This window comes from Lycorma delicatula, chromosome 1 (genome assembly GCF_047948215.1).
Source record: "Lycorma delicatula isolate Av1 chromosome 1, ASM4794821v1, whole genome shotgun sequence".
NCBI classification, from domain to species: domain Eukaryota; kingdom Metazoa; phylum Arthropoda; class Insecta; order Hemiptera; family Fulgoridae; genus Lycorma; species Lycorma delicatula.
Genome location: NC_134455.1, coordinates 320,266,691 through 320,293,122, shown reverse-complemented (window position 1 = coordinate 320,293,122; position 26,432 = coordinate 320,266,691). Strand labels below are relative to the sequence as shown.

At 31.3% G+C, this 26,432-nt stretch overlaps 1 protein-coding gene across 2 annotated transcripts in view; it reads left to right on the top strand.

Annotated features, from left to right (window-relative positions):
* Window positions 1-26,432, top strand: part of LOC142334182 (oxysterol-binding protein-related protein 6-like) — a 149,489-nt gene that overhangs the window by 110,936 nt on the left and 12,121 nt on the right. For both annotated transcript variants that reach the window (XM_075381993.1, XM_075381992.1), the window contains 7 exons: window positions 3,636-3,897; window positions 8,243-8,418; window positions 9,854-10,066; window positions 10,348-10,465; window positions 12,696-12,868; window positions 16,881-17,028; window positions 21,654-21,780. In XM_075381993.1, coding sequence (XP_075238108.1) covers window positions 3,636-3,897; window positions 8,243-8,418; window positions 9,854-10,066; window positions 10,348-10,465; window positions 12,696-12,868; window positions 16,881-17,028; window positions 21,654-21,780 — 1,217 coding nt within the window. The remainder of the gene's footprint in view (window positions 1-3,635; window positions 3,898-8,242; window positions 8,419-9,853; window positions 10,067-10,347; window positions 10,466-12,695; window positions 12,869-16,880; window positions 17,029-21,653; window positions 21,781-26,432) is intronic.

The window sequence follows — 26,432 nt, the reverse complement described above, 5'->3', positions numbered from 1 at the left end:
GATTTCTTTTGTAATGGTATAAGTAAGTATAAGATCTTTCTAGCAGGGAGTCTAGCTCGACAGAACAAACTACCTAATTGTCACTCTTTTGGTGGTCTGCTGTCTATTCAAGCTACTAGCATTCTTTGTAATAACTTTCAAACTGACATACTTTTTTGTTTGGTAAAACTGAATTCATTTTGTTATTTGCATTTCCTGACATCGATTTTAATAAATTTTAACCTGACCTTCCTAAAATAGAAACAGATGTTTCTCGTGAGAAAGAATCTTTGAATTAATTTGGATGTGGTTGTAGCCAATGAATTTTCTGTTATTTAGAAAAACCAGTGAGCATCTATCTTTCAACATAATTAAGTTTCCAGCCAATAAGGAGATGAATGTGACAATTCTGATTCTTTGAGTGCCATTCAGTTCTTGTATTTTACTTCAGTGTAACTTGGTAGTTGTGAAGTGATAGTTCTACATTCTGCCGGTACAATTTATTACATTGTCTTGTGTTGTGATATGTTATACATTCCACATGTAATTGGTTTTTCTTTTTAAATGAAGTTCTTTAAATTATTTGATATTATTTTAACATAATATTTAGTATAGTCTTAACATGGCTAAAAGGCAAAGAACTTACAGTTTTAACAGTGAATGGGAGAACCAATATTGTTTTATTGAATATAAGGGAAAATCTGTTTGTTCATTGTGTAAGGCAAGCATGTCTATTTCTAGAAGAAGTAATGTAGAGCGAAAGTTTTTGACTAATCACAAACAGTTTAATAATGAATTTCCTGTGAATTCTAAACTGAAAGACCTTAAATCTAAATTACAGTTGCAACAATCCATGTTTACGAATCCTGCTCATTAGGACATCAGTAACTTGACAGAAGCTTCTTACAAAATCTGTTACATACTAGCTAAATGGAAAAAAACCATTTAGTGACGGGGAAGTAGTAAAAGAAGCACTGATCAGTGCCACTGAATCTCTGCTTGAAGATCACAAAGATAAATTTGCATCCTGTAAAGTTGTCTCACCAAACTGTTGATAGGCAGTTTGAACATATTTCTAATAATTTGGAATTTCATTTACATCAGGATTTGCAATTATGTGAATATTTTTCACTCCAGTTTCATGAAAGTAATGTCATGTCTGATATTGTCGAGTTATGTGTATTTATTAGAATGGTTTTCTATGATTTCACAGTAAAGGAAGAGTTTGTCAGAATGTTGCCACTTGGACAAACTAGGGGAGTAGACATATTTAATGAGTTTCTTAAACTTGTCAAAGATAGTAACTTTCCACTTTCAAAACTTTTTGCTATAACAACAGATCAGCAAATAACAATGCCTTCTATGACTGGCAGGAATAATGGATTTCTATCTCTTTGTGCTAAGGATTTAACTTAGAAAGTCTTAGAGAGACTTCTCAGCTTTCTGGAAAGATTTAACATTCTTGCTTCGGAGCAATTTGGTTTTAGGAAAATAAAAGCATAATTGATGTAACTAATTTTGTTGATGGCGTTATGAGGGGGGGGGGGGTTGGATGGGCGAGAACATGTGCTCGACATATTCCTAAACCTTTCCAAGGCGTTCGACTGTGTGCTTCATGAGATGCACACAGACATCAAACGCCTCGTGCATACACGTGCTTCATATGCAGATTCACATCACATGCTTCTAACTGGTGCAGCAGTTAGAAGCATGTGGCAGGCAGTGGGTAATATCTTACCTCAAAGGCCAGGAACAGTGTGTCCAGATCTCTGTTGCCACATCTAACAAAGTGAGTTTGATCCATGGGATCCCCCAGAGATTAATTCTGGGGCTAGTTCTGTTCCTAATTTACGTCAGCGACCTGAAATCAGTTGTCTAGTATGGAGATGTGATTCAGTATCCTCAAGACACGACTCTCTACTTTAGAGATAAATCTTTTGTTGGAGATCAAAACTTTTGTTGAACTAAATCAATGCATTCAATACTTTTCAGAAATAAACTTAGGACTAACAAATCAAAGTCGACTGCTATTAAATTTTGTCTTCGAGAGCACAAACATGACAGGGAACCTTCTGTGATGGTTGATGATGAACTCTTGGAGAATCCCGAATCTGTCAGTTCCTGGGTATGCACCTTAATTGAGGGCTGACCTGGGATAAACACAGAGATCATGTTTGTTGTAAGGTTTCATTGGGCATCTTTGCCCTGTGTAAACTTGCAAGTGTCTGCTCTTTAGATCTGTTCAAAAATTATGAGCTAATATTTCCACACTTGTCATACAGGATTTGACTTTGGGTATACTATGGTCAAAGCATGCTGAGTATGGTGTTTCGGCAGAAAAAAGCTGTTAGAGTGATCTTGAAATTAAAATTCAGAATCTTGTAGGGACTCCTTCTTGGTGATGGGACTTCTGACTTGCCAAGTCTTTATATCTTGGATGTTGTGGTGTATTGCCATTAAAAATGCACTTTAGTGTGGAACGGATGTACATCTTTACAATATCAGAGGCAGGGACAACTTGTGTGCTCATTAGCACAGAACAGTGGCTTTCAAATGTTTGCGTCTCAAGTTGGTGTCAGATTAATTAATACGCTCCCAGAGCAAGTCAGACAAATTCCCACTCTGAGTCAGTTTAAATCTTGACTAAAATACCTTTTGATGTTCTACTCTGTTGACGAGTTCATGAATGGCTGCTATGATAATCAAAATTATATAAGGACTGACCCTTATGTTATAAAGATGTGAAGGGTGCATGGATGATATGTCTTGTTTTTTGAATGGGGCAACTGAATGGGTAGAAAGGACTTTAAAATTTAAATTAATTATTTCTGTAGACTTTTAACCAGATTTCCCTTGTTATTGATTGTTGACGATTGTGATGCAATTTTGTATTGTTTTTACGCAATAAAAGGATTATTTATCTATATACTCTTATTCTTGATATTAGTTGTACTATTTTTTTGAAGTAACTTGTCAATTTGCCTATAATTGTTAGGCACTTATACCAAATTGTAATAGGTACTTCTTTTTTTTCCTTCAAAATTAAATGCCTTGTGTATTCAGCCAGTACTGTGCATGTTTTTATTTCGGAGCAACAAGAATCTTTGTAGGCATGTTATATATGTACTTGTGTATATATATATTATCTATATGTATATATATATATATATATATATTTACTAGGAAAAAATTAATACATAAATATATGCTGTAAAATTGGTCAGTTTAACAGACCGAACTTTAAACTAAACAGATTATTGATATAATAAATTTACACAGTTTTCTATTTTAAATATGTATAAGAAACTTTACCTGTGATAATGATAACAGAATATTTCTAATCTATTGATGGGATCAGCATAGAAGTTTTGCCTCTATAACTTATTAACAATTTTTTTAATAATTCTTAAATGGTAAGAGCATTCTTTTACTGTAAAAAAAGATTGTCTATTAGTGTGAAGAATAAAACGTTATATGAACCCATGAACAAATAACTGACTATTACATCATGACTAGAGTTTGTTATAATGCCACCTGCAAAAGCAATAGTTAATCTAGAACAGCGGAATAGCTCTTTTATTGATGCAAAGAGGTTTAATATTTCTTTCTAAAGAATAAAAAGAATGTTATTTATTGTTTGTTTTTTTTTCTTTTAGAAACCGCTTCAGCAGTCATTATCATATAGTTCATCATGTATTAGTGCTTCAGAGTTTTTTGATGCTGAAGAGTATCAAGGAGATGGTGATTGTGATGCTGATATTGGTGGAGGGGTTGGAACTGGTGGTGGAGCTGTTGATGGTGGTGGGGGTCCAGCTAGTGATACTTCTTCTGAAGCTGGGAGTCTTACGTCCGAAGAGGGTTCTGTTTCATCTGAAAATTCAGAAATGGGAGGATCTGAATATAATCCTACTCAAAATGGTCAGCTACATATTTAATCAGTAAATTTCATTTATTTTTACTCATTTCTTAATTTGAAATTTTTTTTATCATATGATATATGTATAGTTTTTTGTTTTGAATATGTGTAACATTTTTTTCATAAAAGAAATTTTTTTGATCAATTAATTCAGATCTGTTACTTCTTCATACCGTTGTTGTATTAATTTCACCTTATTTATTAAATTTTTTTCTACTTTAAAAAGTTTCTAGAAAGAAACTAACTTATTGTGTAGTATATGCCAGTCTTGGTCCAGAGAAATAGTGATTAATGTATATAATTTTTTGAAGTTTACATTGTTCTGGCAATTTGGTGACATACCTTTTGGATGATCAAATATATTTCACTGGCAGATTACCAGGTATTTACCTCATGTTTTATTTCAGATGCTAAAAACTTTTGACAAGTACAGACTATGTAGTATTTTTAATTATTGGTTATATTGAGCTTGAATTGATTTCATATATTTTATGAATGGTGTATCATTATTCTTGAAAGAAGGATGTTCAGTTGAGTCCATTAATTTATTTTTCATAGAATAATATTGTTACTGCTTTGTTTTTCAAATTTTTTGTTAATGGCTATTACCCATTTGTTATGAAAGTTGGTTACTGTTCATCCTGCTATTATAGTAGAATTATGAGATAGATCCTTTTGTCCTAAATATTGTGATTACATTTCAAATTATTCGTGACAAATAATGCTGTATCCTCACTTTACATTGTATAAATTAATGTTTTATATCAACGTTGCTAGCCAACTATTGACTTGGCTTGTTATTTTCTTTTATATTGTAAGTTTACTGAGTATGGCCGAGGTATTTTGGAAAGAAGTTATGTGAATTGATTGGTTAAGATGATTCTAAATCATCAGGTTTGTGCACAGGTAATTAATACCTCTTGTAGAACTAGTATAATAAAAACAGCTAGTTACCTGTATGTACTTAATAGATAAATAAATAAATAAAAGTTGATAGCAATAATGCAAGTGAAAGTAATGACCGAAATGATACTAATATTGGTGATGAACAATTTAACTCTTTCGGCACTAACATCTGGATATCAGGATGTTTATAGTTTTGTCAATAAATACCAACTTCTGGATATCAGCATGTGCATAGTACTGTCGAAAATACCAACATCCTATTATCAGGATGTTTCAAATTTTTTGTTGTAATTTTTATTATTCAACAAAATTTTACATGTATAGTAGTAAATTTATTGCAAGGGATTGTAGATTCGATGTATATTTAAATTTACACAATTTGTATACACTAAAAAGGCTTTGGAGGTCATGAGTTTAGTTAGTTGCTTTAGACGGCTTTCATTACTGCATAGTTGTTTTGTTTTGTCATTAAGCTGGGCGTTTTATTGTTTTCAGTGTCAGTTTTTTTTTTTTTTGCGTGCTGTGTGAATTGAGTGGAGAATTGATTTGTTTACTGAATTTAATTATTGAAATTGAATAGATCACATTCACCGGTAAGTGAAAACACTTTGCGTGATTTGTTGGACGATGAAAATTAAGCGATAGACTGTTGTCAGATGAAAGGGAAGATAGCTCTGCTCTAGGTGATACTGACAGTGGTCCTGATTATGATTTGGTTTTTGAAAATCAAACATCAACTTCTGGTGTACTAAATTTAACTTTTTATGACAATAACAGAAAAAGGTCAAGGCTATTTAAGTTCCTTGAGTGATAGTAATGATGACTAAAACATAACTTCAACAGCTGAACAAATTCCCAAAGATAATTTCAGTAGTATCGGTGTAGGCCTTTCAGATTTAGGGAAAACTAATAATATTCAATGGAGTGAGGTAAATTATGAAAGTGACCCTGAGATTGAACTTAATTCTGGTTACCACAAATTGCTGGGAGTCAGACATTATTCACCTACAAATTCTCACCCTTTTGGCTTATTTCAGGCTATTTTTTACTGTCAATCTGGTTCTGGACTTTACTAAATATACAAACAAGCATGCTACGAGATTTGTGGAGGAAATTATCAGTAAAAATTGTGGAGATTTTCAGTAAATAGTCTATTGAGGAATTGGAATAAAATTACTGCAGATGAAATGTTTACAAGTATTTCAGTGCTACTGAACATGGGTGTAAATAGAAAAACTGGACTGTCCCATTACTGGAATACAATATCTACTCAGAGTATGCTGTGGTTCAGACAAATGTTAAGCCGAAGTTGTTTTCAGGCCATTTTAAAATATTTTGATATTACAGACACCAAAGACATCACAAAACCTGGTGAACCAGAATATGATCCTTGTGCAAGATTTCAGCCATTAGTTGATCACTTTAATAGAACATCTAAACATTACTTTACTCCTAATAAATTTATCTCAATTGATGAGAGCATGATAGCAACAAAAACCGCACTCGGCTGCTTCAATATTTATTGAAAAAACACCATTGATGGGGAGTTAATTATGGTCAGTCTGCTACTCCATTACTCGCTATTGCCTAAGTTTTTTTTTTATATATAAGGAAGTTTCTAAGGGAGAAAAAAAAAACAGTATAAAAGCTAATGGTTTAGGGTTTTATCTTATAACAAAATTATTAGGTATGTGTGGATTATTCAGGAAAGATTTTCATTTATTTACTGAAAATTTTTTCCGTTCTATTCCTTTGATTAAACATTTGTATGAAAATCATACTTTTGTGACTGGAACTCTAAATAGAAACAGAAAAAGAATCCCAAAATGCGTGTTTGAAAAATTTTTGATTGGCCAGAAAAATTACCTGAGGAGTTATGAGTTACTGATGCTTGGAGTTACAGAAAAAAAATCTCAGAAATACCAAGTGTTACTTTTGTCTTATAATGCTAAGACAGGCAGTAAGCGAAGAACAAAAAACATTCAGGACTTATACAGAAATAACAAACAGACTGTGATAAGAAATTACAATGACTATATAGGGGGGACTGATGCGTCTGATCAAATGTTGTATCAATATTTAGAAGAAAGGAGTTCCAAAAAGACTTGGAAAACAATCACCTTCAATATCATTGGTAGAATGATGCTGAATTGTTACATCATCTAAAAAGAAAACACAGAAAAACCCCTTGAGAGATTAAATTTTATTATTTCAATTATTAAAGAATTGTCTCATGATTGGCTGAACCATAGGAGGAGTGAACAAAATTCTCCAACTATTACTGGCAGGGCTGTTGCAACACCCAATATGTTAACAGATTGAGATGCTGCAGAGAATTAAAATTTTTTTGGGGGAAAAAATACCATTGTAGAGGAAAAGAATTGTTCAGCTTATAGTGCAGCTTGCACCAAAACTATATGAAAAATAAAACTATCAAATTTTGATTGTATCTTTGCCACATCATACTTGCTGAATTTGTGCGTAGGTTTATAAGTGATATAATTTAAGCTAAGTATTGTTTATGGTAATCAATTTTTTTATATTTTATAACTTTGAAATATGTGTTTCCCCTGTAATTTTATACAAGTAAATGCAGCATGTTATGCTAATACAAAAAAATTTTAAAACAAGATTTAAGCAAGTAATAATAGAAAATATCCTGAACTACCAGAAATTTCTTCACTTTGCATGTTGTGATTTGGTATATAAATATATTACAAATGTAAATGAAAATTTAGTGTAAAGTACCACTGTATGGAGTAAGAATGTGAGAAGTCTGGGATATTATTATTACATTGTGATAAGGCTGGCTGTTTCATATAATTATAATGAGTATTGATTCAGTCTTACCATCCAACAACAATCTCTTTTTGTGTGATACCATTTCTGCTAGTTTGGTTTGTGTGGATGTCCCTGAGGGGATATACTGAGTAATTATGTTGGAGCATGACCTGCAGTTGAAATGTCAGTAGATGTATTTATAATCTTATTCCATGTCAGTGGGAAAATACAGGGAACTTGAGATTGGGTAGGTTACAGAGGCAGTAGCTGACAACATTTGTCAGGTTTTTGTTTTGTTGGGAGGTTGCAAGTGATTGTTCTCAGTTGTTATTGAGCAGTTTATATATAGTTACAATTATCATTTAACAGGAAACATATTATCTAGATAATATATTTCATAATATCAGATAAACATATTATCTGATTTTTTTGGCACAAGTCTGGTTTATAGTGTTGGTATGTCATTGTCATTGCACAGTAAGCTAAATTAAAAATTATTTGAACTGATGTATTTGTTTCGTTTTTTAAAATTATGCTGTTGTCTAGTTTTTGTAAGATTTTCATATATTTTTAAAGCTCTTTAAGAATTATTATTTTTACAATCAGTTGTAATTTAAACAATTATTTAATGCAACAAATTTTTACACATTTTGTTTTCAGTTGGTACTGGTGGTACTGTTGTCTCCAACATGACTGGTCGCCGTACCAAGCTTCCTGCACCTCGTCCTAATACTGAGGGACTTTCATTATGGAATTTGTTATGTAAAAATATAGGCAAAGATTTATCTCAAGTTTCTATGCCAGTGGCACTCAATGAACCACTCAACATGCTACAGGTAATCTGTTTTAAGCAATTTTTTCAAGTGTGTTTTCATAAGGTATTTTATTTTCTGATGTTTAATTTAAAGTTATAATACAGGTGTGATAATAAAATAAATACTCCATATTTTTGTATGCGGTAAATTTCAGCTATTAATTTGAATTGTTATTTTATTAATTTTATGAACTTTTTTTAATTTTATTTTTGTTTTTATTGTAATGACTAGACTAGTATTAGTAAATATTTAAATTAGTAAATATTTGGAATGTGAATTCACCCAAAAACTATTCTGTTCATGCATAAATTCACCAAGAATAAGAATGTCAAAATTGTTAAAAGGTATCCATTCATATTTTTTTTCATTGAAAGTTAAACGTATGTAGGTTTTGTCTTAACTTATTAACTTTGAATGCTCTTGATTTTATGATCTTGTTTCCCAACTAGTATTAGTTGTTTTAACAACTAGTGCTAGTAATTAACACCTACTGGTCTGATAAACCTTAGGTTTTAATAAAGCTGCGTACATTTAATGCATGCTCTCTATGCTGCATATTGAGTGTAATATAAGCTCTGTGTAGAGTCTTTACATGAAAGGGACATCTCGATGTCTACAAGTTGTAATTATAATAAATTGTATGAGATATATTACAAATTCCAGATCGTGCAATTCTTGAAAGTATAGAGGATTAATAGGTTTGGCTTTACCTTTAGCACCTCAGTTGCAGGTTGGGCCTTCTACACAGCTACTAAATAGAAAACTGTCCAGTCCACATCATTACAAAGAAGGCAATAATTCAAATAAATTTCCATATCAGCATGGATCAGTTGGCCAACTGACCAAAACACATAGATCGTTGTTGGGTGGGATTGTATTAGACAGTAAGGGAAAGAAATAAATGATGTTGAAGGATAATTTATCTACAGAAGAGAGACTGAAAATTTTTAACTCAAAAGATAGACTGAAAAATTATAACACAACCAGAAGTGCTGTAAATCTCACTCCTGGTAGTAGCAAGTGCCTTAAAAGATTAAGTTTCTTTGGTGTCCAGGATTTGAGTTGAATATTACTCATTTACAATTTTGTGCAGCCAGTTTAAATATATGGTGTAAAAATAGGTTTTCTTTTAAATAAAAGTGAAGCCAGAGAAGAGGCTCAAGTTTCATTAACGAAACCCCAGAATTGTATAAAATTTTTAATATTCAATCAGACTCTCACTATAGGAATACACTCATTTACAAGAATAAAATTGTTATTGCTTGTTTGTGAAGTAGTTCTGATTTTTTGGTAATTACATGAATCTTAACTTTTGAGTACAAAATTATAGTTAATATTTAATTTTTCTTATTTACCATAAAAATTTGATGATCAATATTGGTGATAAATTTATTAGTTAAATTTTTTGAAGTAAATTATTTGTCTTATTAATATTTTTTTATTACTAAAATTTTAGCGATTGTGTGAAGATCTAGAGTACAGTGAACTGTTGGATAAAGCCAGCGAGTTAAGTGATCCATATGAAAGAATGGTTTATGTTGCTGCTTTTGCTGTATCCAGCTATGGTTCTAGTTATTTTCGTGCAGGTTCAAAACCATTCAATCCATTGTTAGGAGAAACATATGAATGTATAAGAGAAGACAAAGGCTTTAGATTTATTGCAGAGCAGGTAAATAGCTTTTTAACACTTTTCTATCAATTAAACAGTTTGTTATAATATAGTACTGTTTTAATTATTAATTCTTTCATCAGAAGCATTACACTAAATTGTCATTTAGAAACTATATGCTCTCAATAACGTAATAAATGTCTATAACGAGTCATTTGTTACTTAGTAATTGAATTAATTAAACAGAAGTAGTCTATTTCTTGGATGTTTTATCTGTGTGGTTTTATCTCTATTCTTGAAAATGTAGATTCTGATAAATGTTTTCTTTTATCCATTAATAGGTCAGTCATCATCCACCTGTCAGTGTATGCTTTGCAGAATCAAAAAATTTTGTTTTCTGCCAGGATGCTAGAATTAAAACTAAGTTTTGGGGAAAGTCCATGGAGTTCCAGCCAACAGGTAATTATTTTTTCATAATCAGGTTGTGTGGTTATTTTTTTGGTAGTGTTACATTGCTTGTGAGGATTTTGCTATTCAGTGTGTTGTAAAAAAAAAAACAATTAAACACTCCAGAATGACAAGATTACACTAAAAAAAATGGAAGATATAAGAAGATAAAAAAACTTCATATCAACTTACTCTTGGTATTAAAAAACATGTTTCTAGATTTTTCTATTTCTAAAACTATCAGTTATATTTCTATAAAACAGCTTTTCTAAAAAGTAATTGACTGAGCAAAGTTAGATCCTGCTTTCACTCGACCTTTTGGCATTTCATGCATTGTGGCACAGTTAAAGCCAAACACGTTTTTTGAATTTCATAGAAAAATCTTTAACTTAGCTGTTTGGTGGAATGATGCATATATAACAATTTCCTATAAAAATATTAATTAAAAAATAAAAGTTGATATTTTCCTTAGGAAGGATAGTGAAATAAAGGTACAATGGAGGAGAAATTTTTATAATGTCACCTATGCTTGGACTGTACTTCACTCTAATTTCACCTATGATTTCTGGTCTATTTCTTAGCAGCTGTGTGTTAGGTATTTTTTTCTTTTTCTCATCTTATTCTGTTTTTAAACTTAATCTCATGCCTGTATAAGGAGATACAGACATTATACAAGATTAAAATCATAGTCAAAGAAATAGGAGGTTAATAATTGCTGGCCAGCAAATTAAACAAAAGAAGTGTGGATTGATTAAACACATATAGAATTATATTTTATATCAGAAGTGATTCAAAATTATTAAATTTTATCATTATACTTTATAATTATTATAGTCTTAGTATTAATTAGCTGCATGATTTACTTCAGTGGTTTTATTTATTTTTAATTATTCATTAGTTTTTAATTATATGAGGCATGGTTCAAAAGTAATGGCTGATGAATTGTAAATAGCGATGGCATCATTGATTGGTTTGTACATGCATAGTAGCTTTAAGTGGTCTGTTGGGCATATAAACGCCAAACTGCCATCAGTTCGTAGTTGCTTGCTTTTATGATACAATGTGTTAAAATGAGTGTGGTAATAAAAAATCCCGGCAGTTGTGAAGAAGTTTAATGAGTAGATTTCTAACACAAGAGGACTTAATGTTGTTGAAATTCACTGTCAATTGTGTGAAACATGTGGACTGACCGCAATGAGTGAAGGAAAAGTGAGGTAATGGTGCCATGAATTTAAGGAAGGCGTTCAGATGTTCACGATAAACAGAGAAGTGGCAGGCCTAGTGTCCAGACTGATGAACTCATTGAACATGTGACTGTAAAAGTGAGAGAAAATTGTTGCTTTATGATTAACAATCTTTCTTTAGAATTTTCAAAAGTTTCAAAGGCAACAATGTTGAGAATTGTGACCAGCACTATAGGATATTATAAACTGTGTATATAATGGGTGGCGAAAATGTTAATTTCTCACAAAGACAGAATGACCTCTGCATATGCTTTTTTTAATCACAAGGGAGATGAATTTGTCTCCCATATTATCGCCGGTGATGAAACATGGATTTTGTACATCAATGCTGAGATAAAACAACAATGCATGCAGTGATGTCATTCCATTTCACTTAAATTGAAAAAATCAAACAAGCCCGTCCTTAAAAGAAAATCATGGTAACTGTATTCTGGAACCAAAGGGTATGCTTTTGATTGATTTCATGGAACCTGGAACATCCCATCATATCACAAGTCTGTTGTGTAACGCTTTCTAAACTGTCGTTTAGACAACAGGGAATGCTGTGAGATCATGAATTGTTCTTCTTCACAATAACGGACGTCCAAAATAGCTGCATGCACAACAAAAATTCGGATTGGAGATTTTTGATCATCTCCCTTACAGTCCTGTCCTTAAGCCCAGTGACTACCATCTCTTCCTACTCCTCAAAAACGGGCTTGCTTCTCAACAGTTCAAGGTAATTAAGATAAAAATTTCGGTGCAAAAGTGACTACAATCCCAGGCTGAGGAATTTTATATAGTGAGTTTGAAGAAGCTAGTTTCACAGTATCAAAAGTGTGGAACAAAATGGTAATTATGTAGAAAAATAAAGTAAATATTTAAGTATTTGAAACCAATAATAGATTTTTAATTTTTTCAGTTCTCATTTTTTACTAATCAGTCTTTACTTCGAACCGCGCCTTGCAGTTATAAAAACCTTATACTTTTAATGCTCATGATATTTCATTATATTTCAGGTTTTGTTAATGTTAAGCTCAGTCGTCCAGATTCAGATTTAATGGATCATTATAGATGGAATAAAGTTACCACTTGTGTACATAATCTATTTGGTGGACAGCGATGGGTTGATCAATATGGTGAATTGAAAATACAGTGTGGCCGTATAGTTTGTAAATTAACTTTTGTAAAGGTATGTACAAATTGATGAAGATAAGTGTGCAATTTTTATTAAAATTTAATTTAAATTGAGGTAAATTATTACCAAATGATCATTTTTTAATTTTTTAAATCTAATTAGTTCATAATTATTCAAATTGATTCAATATATTATTTCTTTAGTATTATAAAGAAATAAAGTATTACAAAAGGTCAACCATATCAACTCTCGAGTTAATTTACTAATGCTTAAATTTTATTTTTACTATTATAAATGAAGATTATAAAAATATGTGTTGACTTTCAATTTCTTATGTAAACCTAATAAGAAATAAGTAAATTTGAGAATTTTTTAATAAAAGTATAATGTAGATGGATTCATTGTAAAGTTCAGGAACCAGGATTTTTGTGCCACTTATCAGACCATTCATATTAGATGTTCTCCCCAAGCCTCCTTAGATTGTCGCATTAGAATTGTCCATTCAAGGTTTGACCCTGTGGAAGAAACTGTTTTTCTGACTGATGCCATCAGAATCAGTAAAGTAAATCAACTTCAACTTGATTTTACTTCAAACCTGCCTTATTTTCTTTGCCTATGATGACAATGGACTCTCACTGCAACAACTGCTATTTTGTTACAGTGTATAGTCATAAATCTATGATGCATGAGTAATGGTCTTAGTAATGGCCAGTAATGGTCTTATGAGTAATGGCATTAGTCTTGGAAAGTTCTTTCAGTTCAGTACGAGCTTAGCAAGGTGCTGTTTTGTTGAAGATCAACCTTGAAGCAAATTTTATTACAGGATTGAGTTACTGCAGTAGAATCCCTTCACTTTATTCCATACAATTGGCCTACAAAATGCAAATGTTAGCATTGTAATTTTGCATATTTGTAGATTGTTTTCTTTCATTCTTGCAGGATGCCTTCAGATACTTTTGGTATATTTTAAGACATGATTCTTGGTTGAAGAATGACCTGAATACTTGCCATTGTCAACTGAGTGTTATATTTATTTAAAACATTTGTACCTGTTTTAAATACAAGTTTTTGTGTTTGTATTAGTATGTCTGCACATGACTTGAAGTATACTTTCCAAATTCTTCCATAAACAGTAATATCTTTGGAATTTTTTGTAAAGATTCCTTTGTAATGGAGTGTTATTTTAATGTTTAACTGTTTTTAGACACTCTTATACTTTTCAAGTAATGGGAACAGATGCTTTATAAAGATTAAATCAAACATTCCTATTTTGTTGTTTTATTTTTTTTTAATACTAGTATAAAATAATGAAAAACCATTGTGATATTCACATTATTGATTATTTAATGAGGAGTCAGTATATGAACAAAATCACCCAATCCATCATTAATTCCTTGCTTGAATATTTAAAAAAAAAAAAAAACAATTATCTAGATAATCTTCCACATAGACTATTTTAAACACGATCCATTTTGCTTTTACCTTCTGATTTTAAATGGCAGTTACCTTTTATTTATGTGGTTGTACATGCCATTTCTCAATAAAGTCAGTTATTATCTGTGTAAAACTTGTTCAGTTTCAAATCATCATACTCTATAAACACTACATTGGAATTGCTGATTTATCACTGAAATTACTGTAAATAAAGTGCAGTATCTTGAAATTGCCATTGTGTAATATATTGGTGGCATTGTAACAGTAGGTTAAGCAATAAATTAATTTCCAGCTATAAACAATGGCTTTTATAGTTAAAATGTAAATAGGAGCTACAAGAGAAGTAGCTAATAATCCTTTGCAAAATTTGCAACTGCTGTCTGATGAAGGTTGACCGAGAATGCATATAAGGTTCTAGAACTAAAAACATTGTTATTGATAAAACAGTAACTGATCTTGTTGCTCTGAGGGTTTTAATCCTAGCTACACTTAACTAAAAGTTAAGTGTAAACTGTATTCTTAGAATCAAAACAACCATATTAAGTCGCTATGGATAACAGTAAAAATACTATAGTATATATTACTAAACAGAAAACTTATTTTTGGATACTTATAATTTACTTTCCATTTAAGACAAAAATTTAATGTTATAAAAGGTTGTGCCTTTCTTCATTATTTTTCAGTGGATTTGTTTTAAGAAAGCCTGTTGGAGCTATAGAAAATTGTGCATAAACATTATCCAGTTTTTCACCTTTCACAGAGTAATGCAGTTGCATATGTAGGGTAACGTTTTTAATAAACTGCATAAAAAAATGACTGCTTAAATATATTTAAAAACTAAGCTTTTTCTATCATTTAAGTAAGTTTTAAAATTTTTTAATGTTGCTTTCAGTGGGTCATCATTTAAAAAAAAATTTTTTGGGCCTTCGTAAAGGTGGAAAATTTTTGTATTAAACTATGTGTTTTAACATCACAGTGATGTAACTGTATAGTTTCATATTTTCAATCAACAGTAAGATAAATATAGGTTGTAAAGGTAAGAGAAATTAAAAAATGGGACTAATGTTGGCTTCCTGTTAAAGAATATAGTCATTTGAAGCATTCCATCTATACAAATAAGTAAAGTTACAAGTTATATTGGACAAATAGATTAAATAAATATCTTCACATAAACTCTGAATGAATAATGTCAGCTATTATTATTTGTAAAAATTAAACTAAAATGTTGAAAATAAAATAAATAACTAAAGAATGCACATTAGAGTTAATGTTTATTAATAAATTATGATAACTATAAAATTATGTGTTCCTCAAAAATAAAATATTAAAACATTTTTATAAATATTAGTAATAATACATGTTAATATATATTTAATAACTGAAATTTAAACTGCCAAAATACAGAAACTTCCCATATTAATTCCTAGAATCAATTTTCGCAATAATAAAGTAATATTATATAAAATTTAATATTAAATAAAATTTATTAGCACAGTAGTCAATATATTAATGAATTATTTGAATTTTCAAAAAAAATATATATAATTTTTTATATTGTGCTAATAAAATTTAATATTAAACGAAATATAAACCACTAAAACAAAGTAAATAGATAAGTTGAACTTACCATATTAATTCCATTTCATGGGATCCTGCATTTTCAGAAGTTATTAAATTCTACTATTACAACATATTTATTTATGATTTGTTAATTAAAAAATTGTTAATAAAAAATATTTAATAAGTTAAGTTGTGCAAAAACTTTGAAAATATTACCAAAAATCACTTGCTGGGTTGTTTAAAAATATAAAAAACAGGTTTAGAAAAAAAAGTAAGCTTTAAGTGCAACATCTATTTAGAGTAGCATTATTTTGCTTTTTGTAATTGAAGCAGTTCATGGCAAGTAAATTTTTACAATATTTCCAGTTTTTGCACAACTTATTAAATATTTTTCACAGCATTTGTAGCAAAGAATTGTGTTTTAGAGAAGTTAATAGTATTCAATTTCTCTGTACATCAGTTTTTTTGGATTTGAGGCAGAAAATTGTTTTTTAAGGCATACCTTTCACGCTGTAAATGTTTTTTGGTGTTTTGTAATATTCACCATTTTTTTATATCATTTTGTTTTTGTGATAAGGAAATTCACTAACACTTTTACAATGAAATTGTTTGTTTGCTGGTTGTGATCAGTTTTTAAAACATTTTACAGACTAGCATTAAAAGTTGTATTTTTGTGAATTAGTTTTATTCAGTAAATAATTACATTATCATTTTTTAAAGTACTTATGAATGAATATATTAATATTTATAAAAATTATTTTTAAGGTAAGATTATTACCATAATGTAATTTAATTACAAGATTGCTTATGTAAGTACAACTAATATTTATTTGTATATAATCAGCTTTATTTTTTATTCACATGCAAATTACTTTTTCATTTTACGCAGATTTTCAATTCTGATTGTAATTGATTCATATAAATAAAATTTTTCTTAATTTTTTTATTGTTGAAAATTGTTATGGAATAAAATTCTGTGTTTGATTTTCTAAGATGTTTGAAGATTGTTCATCATGGATTTAAATATTTGCTATAAAAATATATTAAATATTTGCTATATTAAATGTTTTAGGCTAGTTATTGGTCAGCAAAGAGGCATGAGGTACATGGTATGATAATGAATGATGATGATGGTAAAGTTGTGAGAAATCTTTTTGGTAAATGGAGTGAGGCTCTTTACTGTGGAGTGGCACCATCAGCAAAGTGCATATGGAGACAGGGTAAGTGTGAAATTGCATTGTTGATATTTATAAACTATATACAATGCACAATTGGTTATTTACTTTTCATTTGCTTAAAATATATTAAATGTCATTCAGTTTCTATTATATTTCTGCTAAAGTTTAGTTTTAACAGATATTACGATAATTTCTAAATTTTTATTTAACAATACCCTTGGTTTTTTATGTCAATTTTAAATACGTATAATTTTAGTGTATTTTGACTTGTTGCCAGATTGGAATTAGTTCTTTTTTCCCTTCTTACTCGACAATGTTGACTTTTCCCAACTACTGTAACATTAAAAATTTGTGGCCGTTCTTAGTTTGCAGCAGCATCACGCGAGAACCAGCTGACCATTTGTTTTCAAATTTTCAGGATACATTGGTTTTGTCCCAGGAAAGGTTTTTAGCCGTAGATTGAGGCCCTAGCCTCTTTGGAGATGAAGTTATGAATCTTTCCTCCTAGACAGCAACCTAATTCCATTTTTTGACTTAATTTTGACCTAAAAATTATAGATTGTGTTTTACAACATATCCAACTTTCAGCTGTCTTTCTTGACTCCTTTTTAATGTTTTTTATTTTTTTTTTGTCTTCAGTCATTTGACTGGTTTGATGCAGCTCTCCAAGATTCCCTATCTATTGCTAGTCGTTTCATTTCAGTATACCCTCTACATCCTACATCCCCAACAATTTGTTTTACATACTCCAAACGTGGCCTGCCTACACAATTTTTCCCTTCTACCTGTCCTTCCAATATTAAAGCGACTATTCCAGGATGCCTTAGTATGTGGCCTATAAGTCTGTCTCTTCTTTTAACTATATTTTTCCAAATGCTTCTTTCTTCATCTATTTGTCGCAATACCTCTTCATTTGTCACTTTATCCACCCATCTGATTTTTAACATTCTCCTATAGCACCACATTTCAAAAGCTTCTAATTTTTTCTTCTCAGATACTCCGATCGTCCAAGTTTCACTTCCATATAAAGCGACACTCCAAACATATACTTTCAAAAATCTTTTCCTGACATTTAAATTAATTTTTGATGTAAACAAATTATATTTCTTACTGAAGGCTCGTTTCGCTTGTGCTATTAGGCATTTTATATCGCTCCTGCTTCGTCCATCTTTAGTAATTCTACTTCCCAAATAACAAAATTCTTCTACCTCCATAATCTTTTCTCCTCCTATTTTCACATTCAGTGGTCCATCTTTGTTATTTCTACTACATTTCATTACTTTTGTTTTGTTCTTGTTTATTTTCATGCGATAGTTCTTGCGTAGGACTTCATCTATGCCGTTGATTGTTTCTTCTAAATCCTTTTTATTCTCTGCTAGAATTACTATATCATCAGCAAATCGTAGCATCTTTATCTTTTCACCTTGTACTATTACTCCGAATCTAAATTGTTCTTTAACATCAATAACTGCTAGATCCATGTAAAGATTAAAAAGTAACGGAGATAGGGAACATCCTTGTCGGACTCCCTTTCTTATTACGGCTTCTTTCTTATGTTCTTCAATTATTACTGTTGCTGTTTGGTTCCTGTACATGTTAGCAATTGTTCTTCTATCTCTGTATTTGAACCCTAACTTTTTTAAAATGCTGAACATTTTATTCCAGTCTACATTTTATTCCAGTTATCGAATGCCTTTTCTAGGTCTATAAACACCAAGTATGTTGGTTTGTTTTTCTTTAATCTTCCTTCTACTATTAATCTGAGGACTAAAATTGCTTCCCTTGTCCCTATACTTTTCCTGAAACCAAATTGGTCTTCTCCTAACACTTCTTCCACTCTCCTCTCAATTCTTCTGTATAAAATTCTAGTTAAGATTTTTGATGCATGACTAGTTAAACTAATTGTTCTGTATTCTTCACATTTATCTGCCCCTGCTTTCTTTGGTATCATTACAATAACACTTTTTTTGAAGTCTGACAGAAATTCCCCTTTTTCATAAATATTACGCACCAGTTTGTATAATCTATCAATCGCACCGGCACTGCGCAGTAATTCTACAGGTATTCCATCTATTCCAGGAGCATTTCTGCCATTTAAATCTTTTAATGCTCTCTTAAATTCAGATCTCAAAATTTTTCTCCCATTTCATCCTTCTCAACTTCCTCTTCTTCCTGTATAACACCATTTTCTAATTCATTTCCTCCGTATAACTCTTCAATATATTCCACCCATCTATCAACTTTACCTTTCGTATTATATATTGGTATACCATCTTTGTTTAACACATTATTAGATTTTAATTTATGTACCCCAAAATTTTCCTTAACTTTCCTGTATGCTCCGTCTATTTTACCAATGTTCATTTCTCTTTCCACTTCTGAACACTTTTCTGTAATCCACTCTTCTTTCGCCAGTTTGCACTTCCTGTTTATAGCATTTCTTAATTGCCGATAGTTCCTTTTACTTACTTCATCACTAGCATTCTTATGTTTTCTACGTTCATCCATCAGCTGCAATATATCGTCTGAAACCCATGGTTTTCTACTAGTTCTCTTTATTCCGCCTAAGTTTGCTTCTGCTGATTTAAGAATTTCCTTTTTAACATTCTCTCATTCTTCTTGTACATTTTCTACCTTATCTTTTTTACTCAGACCTCTTGCGATGTCCTCCTCAAAAATCTTCTTTACCTCCTCTTCCTGAAGCTTCCAAAATTCCACCGATTCATCTGACACCTTTTCTTCAGGTATTTAAACCCCAATCTACATTTCATTATCACCAAATTATGGTCGCTATCAATGTCTGCTCCAGGGTAAGTTTTGCAGTCAACGAGTTGATTTCTAAATCTTTGCTTAACCATGATATAATCCATCTGATACCTTGCAGTATCGCCTGGCTTTTTCCAAGTGTATATTCTTCTATTATGATTTTTAAATTGGGTGTTGGCAATTACTAAATTATACTTCGTGCAAAACTCTATAAGTCGGTCCCCTCTTTCATTCCTTTTGCCCAGCCCGTATTCACCCACTATATTTCCTTCCTTGCCTTTTCCAATGCTTGCATTCCAATCTCCAACCATTATTAAATTTTCATCTTCTTTTACGTGTTTAATTGCTTCATCAATCTCTTCGTATACCCACTCTACCTCATCATCATCATGGGTGCTTGTAGGCATATTAACAATCGTTGTCAGTTTAGGTTTTGATTTTATCCTTATTACAATGATTCTATCGCTATGCGTTTTGAAATACTCTACTCTCTTCCCTATCTTCTTGTTCATTATGAAACCTACTCCTGCCTGCCCATTATTTGAAGCTGAGTTAATTAATCTAAAATCACCTGACCAAAAGTCGCCTTCCTCTTCCCACCGAACCTCACTAATTCCCACTACATCTACATTTATCCTATCCATTTCCCTTTTTAAATTTTCTAGCCTACCAACCTTTTTTAAACTTCTAACATTCCACGCTCCGACTCGTAGAATGTTATTTTTCAATTTTCTGGTGACCCCTTCCTTAGTAGTCCCCACCCGGAGATCCGAGCGGGGGACTAGTTTACCTCCGGAATATTTTACCAAGGAAGGCGCCTCCATCATTGCTATATGAAAATGCAGAGAGCCACATTTTCTTGGAAAGAAAGCAGCTGTAGTTTTCCATTGCTTTCAGCTGCGCAGTACTCGGAGGACTGAGTGATGTTGATATGGCCGTTTAAGTCATTCTGACTCACGCCCCTAACATTAACTGAAAGAGCTGCTGCCCTCTTTCAGGAATCATTCCTTAGTCTGCCTCTCAACAGATATCTCTCCGATATGGTTGCACCTTCGGTCCAGCTACTCTGTATCCCTGAGCACTCAAGCCCCCTCACCAACAGCAAGGTCTCATGATTCATAGAGGAGGGATAGTAGGAATAAAAATTAAAAAATAATAACTAAGTAATCAAATAAGATATATGTCTGAATAATTTTTTTTCTATTTAATCATAGTCCTACTAGTATAGATAATTTAAATTTGCACGGTATTCTTCTTTTGATAAAACTGCATAATAAAATACGATACAAAAAAAATAAATTTTTAAAACCATGTTTTATGTGATATTATTCACAGTGTACATCGAAGAAGATATCTTTTAGCAATCTGGAAAATATGATGTATAAAGAAAATGAACTTGCATGACATACACTGGACATTTAAAAAACTATTAATAAGTAATGTAATGCATGAGATAACATTGCATGTCAAAATATTCAAAGACACACATAGTGCAAGTGTAGCTTGTTGAAGTTAGTCAGTGGGTTAATACATTGATAAAGTTTTAGTCCTGATTTATAGTAATATCCACAGCTCTAGGTTGTAGTTACTACAATTTATGTTGTGTCAAGTGTCAAATTACTTGACTTACAGTTAATAAATTACATAAAATATGTAATAGATTCAATGTATGTTGTACTTTTAATAATAATTGAACATTAAGAAACAGAAGTTTTACAGTAAATTCTAATAAAAGTATTTTATTTTAAATAATATTTTAGAACATCTGTAGTATTATTAATGATAGTAATATAATATTACTGATTATTTCAACTTAAGGTATGTTTATGTTGTCAAAAGTTCAACAAAAAATTTATACTTTTTAAATTACATTTGCAATATGTGTGAATTCCCTTTTTCAGGAACAATGCCTGAGGATTATGAAATGTATTATGGGTTCACTAGGTTTGCTATGGAACTTAATGAATTAGATCAAGAAATGTCAAAATATATACCAAGTACTGACACACGGTTCCGTCCTGATCAAAGGTAGTGTGTGATTCAGATTTTTAGCTTCTTCATATACTTATAATGCTCACTGTTGTGAAATTTCAGATTAATAGTGTTTATTGGTTTAAAAATGTTATTACTGGTTATGAATCTTGAATATTTGAGTACAACCCAGAAAAAAAATGCCAGAACAAGGAGTGGTGCACTTCAAACTCGCCATGTCCCAAAAAAGCAAATATGTGCAAATCAAAAATCAAAACAATGCTAATTTGTTTCTTGAATAGTAATGGCATTGTCCATAAGGAGTTTTTGCCTATAGGACAACTGTAAATCAATATGTTAATATGTAGGAGGTTCTTGAAAGACTGCAGAAAAGAGTGACAACCCAGGTGCTGCATCATGACAATGCACCTTGTCGTACTGCACTCTCTAATTGAATTTTTGGCAAAGAAAAACATTTCTGCAGTTCCTCAACTACGGGAACAGGAAAAACTTTCAGGGACTCTAATCAGGTGAATAGAGTCCCTGGAACTTTTTCCTATTCCCGACAGTAAAAAACACCTCAAATGACGCCACTTTGGAACAGCAGAAAACATTTTAAAAAATGTAACCAACCATCTGAAGGATACTCTGGTTTCTGAGTTCTAACACTTCTATGAAGAGTGGGAAAACTGTTTAAAGCGTTGTGTGGCTTCCCAAGGGAATATTTCGTAGGTGATATATAATTGGGTTGTAAATAAAAAGTTTTTCTGGACCATTCTCTTTACTTTATTTACAGACTTTGTATATATTTAAATATAAATCACCAAAATGCAGTAAGTAATTAGATGAATTAAGCTTACCATATTAATTTCCAAGAATCAATTTTTGCGGGTCCTCACATTTTCATTTAGTATTGAATTTTATAATTGCATTGTATATATTATATATATATATATATATATATATATATATATATATATATAATTCTTTTAAAAATTTATTTTAGATTGTTCTCCGTTGAAAAAATTGTTTGAATAGTATTATGAAAAAGGTTTTCATGAACTTTGTTTACGAGAACAATATAAAGTAAAGAATTTTCAAAAGAATTGTACATAATGTAATTATAGAATTCAATACCAGCTAAAGATATAGGATCCCATTAAAATCAATTCTTGAAAATTAATGTGATATATAATATGTATATACACACACATACACATAAGGTATATATAAGCAGTGTTTAAAAAAATACCAAACTTGTCTAATAAACACTTGTTCCCTTCTAAACACTATATAGGCTTATAGTGCTGGCAATACATTCTCAACATTTCTTCCACTTTTGGAGCATTTTCTGGAATGCATTTTAGTGAATGGCATGAAGCTGTTGTATTTTCCTGAGTCTCATTTGTAGTTTGAAAACAATGTTCTTTCAAGGTTATTTTTAGTTTGAGAAACAAAATAAAGTCTGCTAGAGCTGACTGCAGAGAGCAGAGTTCGTGAGGGGCAATAGTAGTTATATTTTAATAGCAGTCTTAATTACACAGTGAATTGGTGAAAATCACCAATAACATAACATGAATTTTATCAATGTTTTCTTTGTTTATTGATATAGGTCACTTAAGTTTGGGATCTTCATCATTAGATGTTCTGTTTAAAATGATTGAACCATTTGTATCATTGAACTATTGAAGTAAGCATTTAGTGAAAATAACAAGTTGTGATAAAACATTGAATTATTAAAGCCAAGATTTCAAACTCAGAATTCAATTAAAGAATCTTTTTTGATATGTACAGTGTAATGCTAGTATATTTATGACAAAAAATTATGACGGAATATTCTTAATTTGAAAACTGAACATTTTTAAAAAGCAGTGTTCAAACACTAATCTTTTTTTCATTTTTGAAAGCATATGATTCTATGGTTACCATACTTACTAACAGGACACTTACTACTTACTAACAGGAAAAAGGTCTCTCTATGGGATTACCCCTTTCAGCTATTTTGGCTAACATTTTCATGGATAAATTAGAAAATACTACTCTACCTGACATATTTAATTAACACCAAATATTATTATACAATAGGTTCATAGACGATAATAGTACTTTCATAGACGAATCATATATTATCAGAAGACATGTAAAAGATGAAGAAGGTAAATTAATCGAAGAAATGAAATTTTTATTTAATAGCATTAAATTTACTTTAGTCAAGAAAATAACGATAGTATTAATTTTTTTTCTATTATGAAAATTAATGTAAATTATAATAATAATAATAATAATTTTGATATTTACATATATAGGAAACCTACTATAGAAAATAATTCGTTACATCCTTGGAATCATAAAATAGTAACTTCTAATTCATTAATTTATAGAACAATAAAATATTTAAAACTTGATAATATAAAATTAAACAATGAATTAAATAACATTAAATATTAATTGATAAACGAAAACCTAATAATAAAGTATATACTGAAATAAAAAATAAAATATATATAAAAGATAAAATAAAGCTAATAAATAATACTAATGGAAATGAATATGTTAGAATAGAATATTACAAGAAATTCAATGAAATCTTTAAATTATTCGACTTAAAAACAACATACACAATGAATAACAGAATAATAAATTATATTAATGATATACATCCTTCCAAAACAATAAAACATAATAGTAAAATTAATTTAGATAAACAGGGAGTATACAGTATAAAATGCATAAACTGCGATTTTGAATATGAGGGTTATTTTTTTTTCAAGGTTCGATGATCGGTCACAAAATTAAAACCACAGTGAAAATAAAAAATTTTTTAATTGTAACAAGTACTTACATAGTTACGCTATTTCTCTACATACTCACCGCTCCGATTTAGACATTTGTCGTAGCGCGGTACCAACTTTCCAATATCCTCGTTATAGAACGGAGCCGCCTGTGTTTTCAGCCATGTTTCTACGCTGGTCTGCAACTCGATGTCTGTGCCAAAATGTTGTCCTCCTAGTCAGCGTTTCATGTGAGCAAAGAGGTGAAAATCTGATGGAGCTAAGTCTGGCTGTGTGGTGGGTGATCAAACACTTCCCAATGAAAACACTGCAGGAGCTTCTTTGTTACAGCTGCAGTGTGTGGCCGAGCATTGTCATGGAGAAAGACAATGCCTGATGACAACATTCCTCTCCACTTATTCTGAATTGCCCTTCGTAGACGTTGAAGAGTCACGCAGTATGAGGCTGCAGTGATGGTCGTGCCACGTTCCATGAATTCCACCAAGAGAACTCCATTCTGGTCCCAGAACACAGTAGCCATACGCTTTCTGTTGGAGAGGGTTCGCTTGAACTTCTTTGGTTTACTGGGAGAATGAGAATGCATCCACTGTTTGGATTGTTCTTTTGTTTCTTCAATTTCGAAATGGACTCATGTCTCGTCGCCTTTGACAATTTTGTTCAAAAAATCTTCTCCTTCATTGTGGTAGCGCTGGAGAAACATTAGGGAGGCGTCCATTCTCATTGTTTTGTGATGGTCGGACAGCATCTTGGGAACCCATCTCGCACACAGTTTGCGGTACTGAAGTCACAATGGTGTAGAGAGCTGACCTTGAAATTTCAGGAAACTAATCACTCAATACAGAAATTGTGAACCGTCAATTTTCTCGAATTGCCTCATCCACTCGCTCAACGAGATCATTGGTTGACACTCGCCGCTTCCTTCCCTGACCACCTGCATCATGAACATCTGTATGTCCTGCTTTAAAGTTCCTGCTCCATTTTTGCACTTTGCTGTCACTCATTGAAGTTTCACTGTACAGATTACTTATTTGTCGATGAATTTCAGCTGTATTACACCCTTCAGCCTGAAGAAATCGAATTACCGCATGCACTTCACACTTGGTGGGAGATGCTATTGTTGTAGCATCTCCCGCCAAGTTTACGTGTGAGGTGCGTGTTCAGAACTAAGTGATTTGTAAAGTATACTTGATCATCATATGTTCCTGAAAATGGGAAATAATATTTCCAAAAGTGCTGGAACATAATTATGAGAGATTATCTCTAAAGTAAAGACCGTTTCATTTAAAAAAAAATTATTTTGAAAACTTTATAAACATTTTTTATTTCTCTTAAACTATATATATTTTATACTACTTCTGTATATAATCGTCACATGAATAAACACATTTATCATAATGATGCACCAGCTTCAATATACCCTTGTCATATTCTTCTGCTGCCAGTCCATTTAACCAATGATAACAGCATTTTTAAGTTCGTCACCCACGAGTTGCTTACCACTCAAAAATTCTTTCAATTTCTCAAACAAATGGTTATCAGAAGAAGTTAAGTGTGGACTATAAGGTGGGTGATTATAAATTTCCCATTCAAATGTTCTCAGTAAATCACGTTTCGGACCTGCAACATGTGGACGTGCATTTTCATGCAGCAGGCGATGCAGTGTCGGTCAGCTGCCTGCATCACCGATTTTGAATGACGCCATACTTACATAGAGTTTCACAGTAGGCTTCTGCATTTATAGTCGTTCCACATAGCATGAAATGAATCAGCAGTATGCCAAACTGATCCAAAAGACTAGCATCAGTTTGAATCCAAGTGGCATGGAGCAGAAATTTGGGAAAAATTGTTCATTAACTGTAAAACAAAAAGAAAGCATTATATGATCTGTTTAAATTTTGTGTGTATGATTTTCTTCCT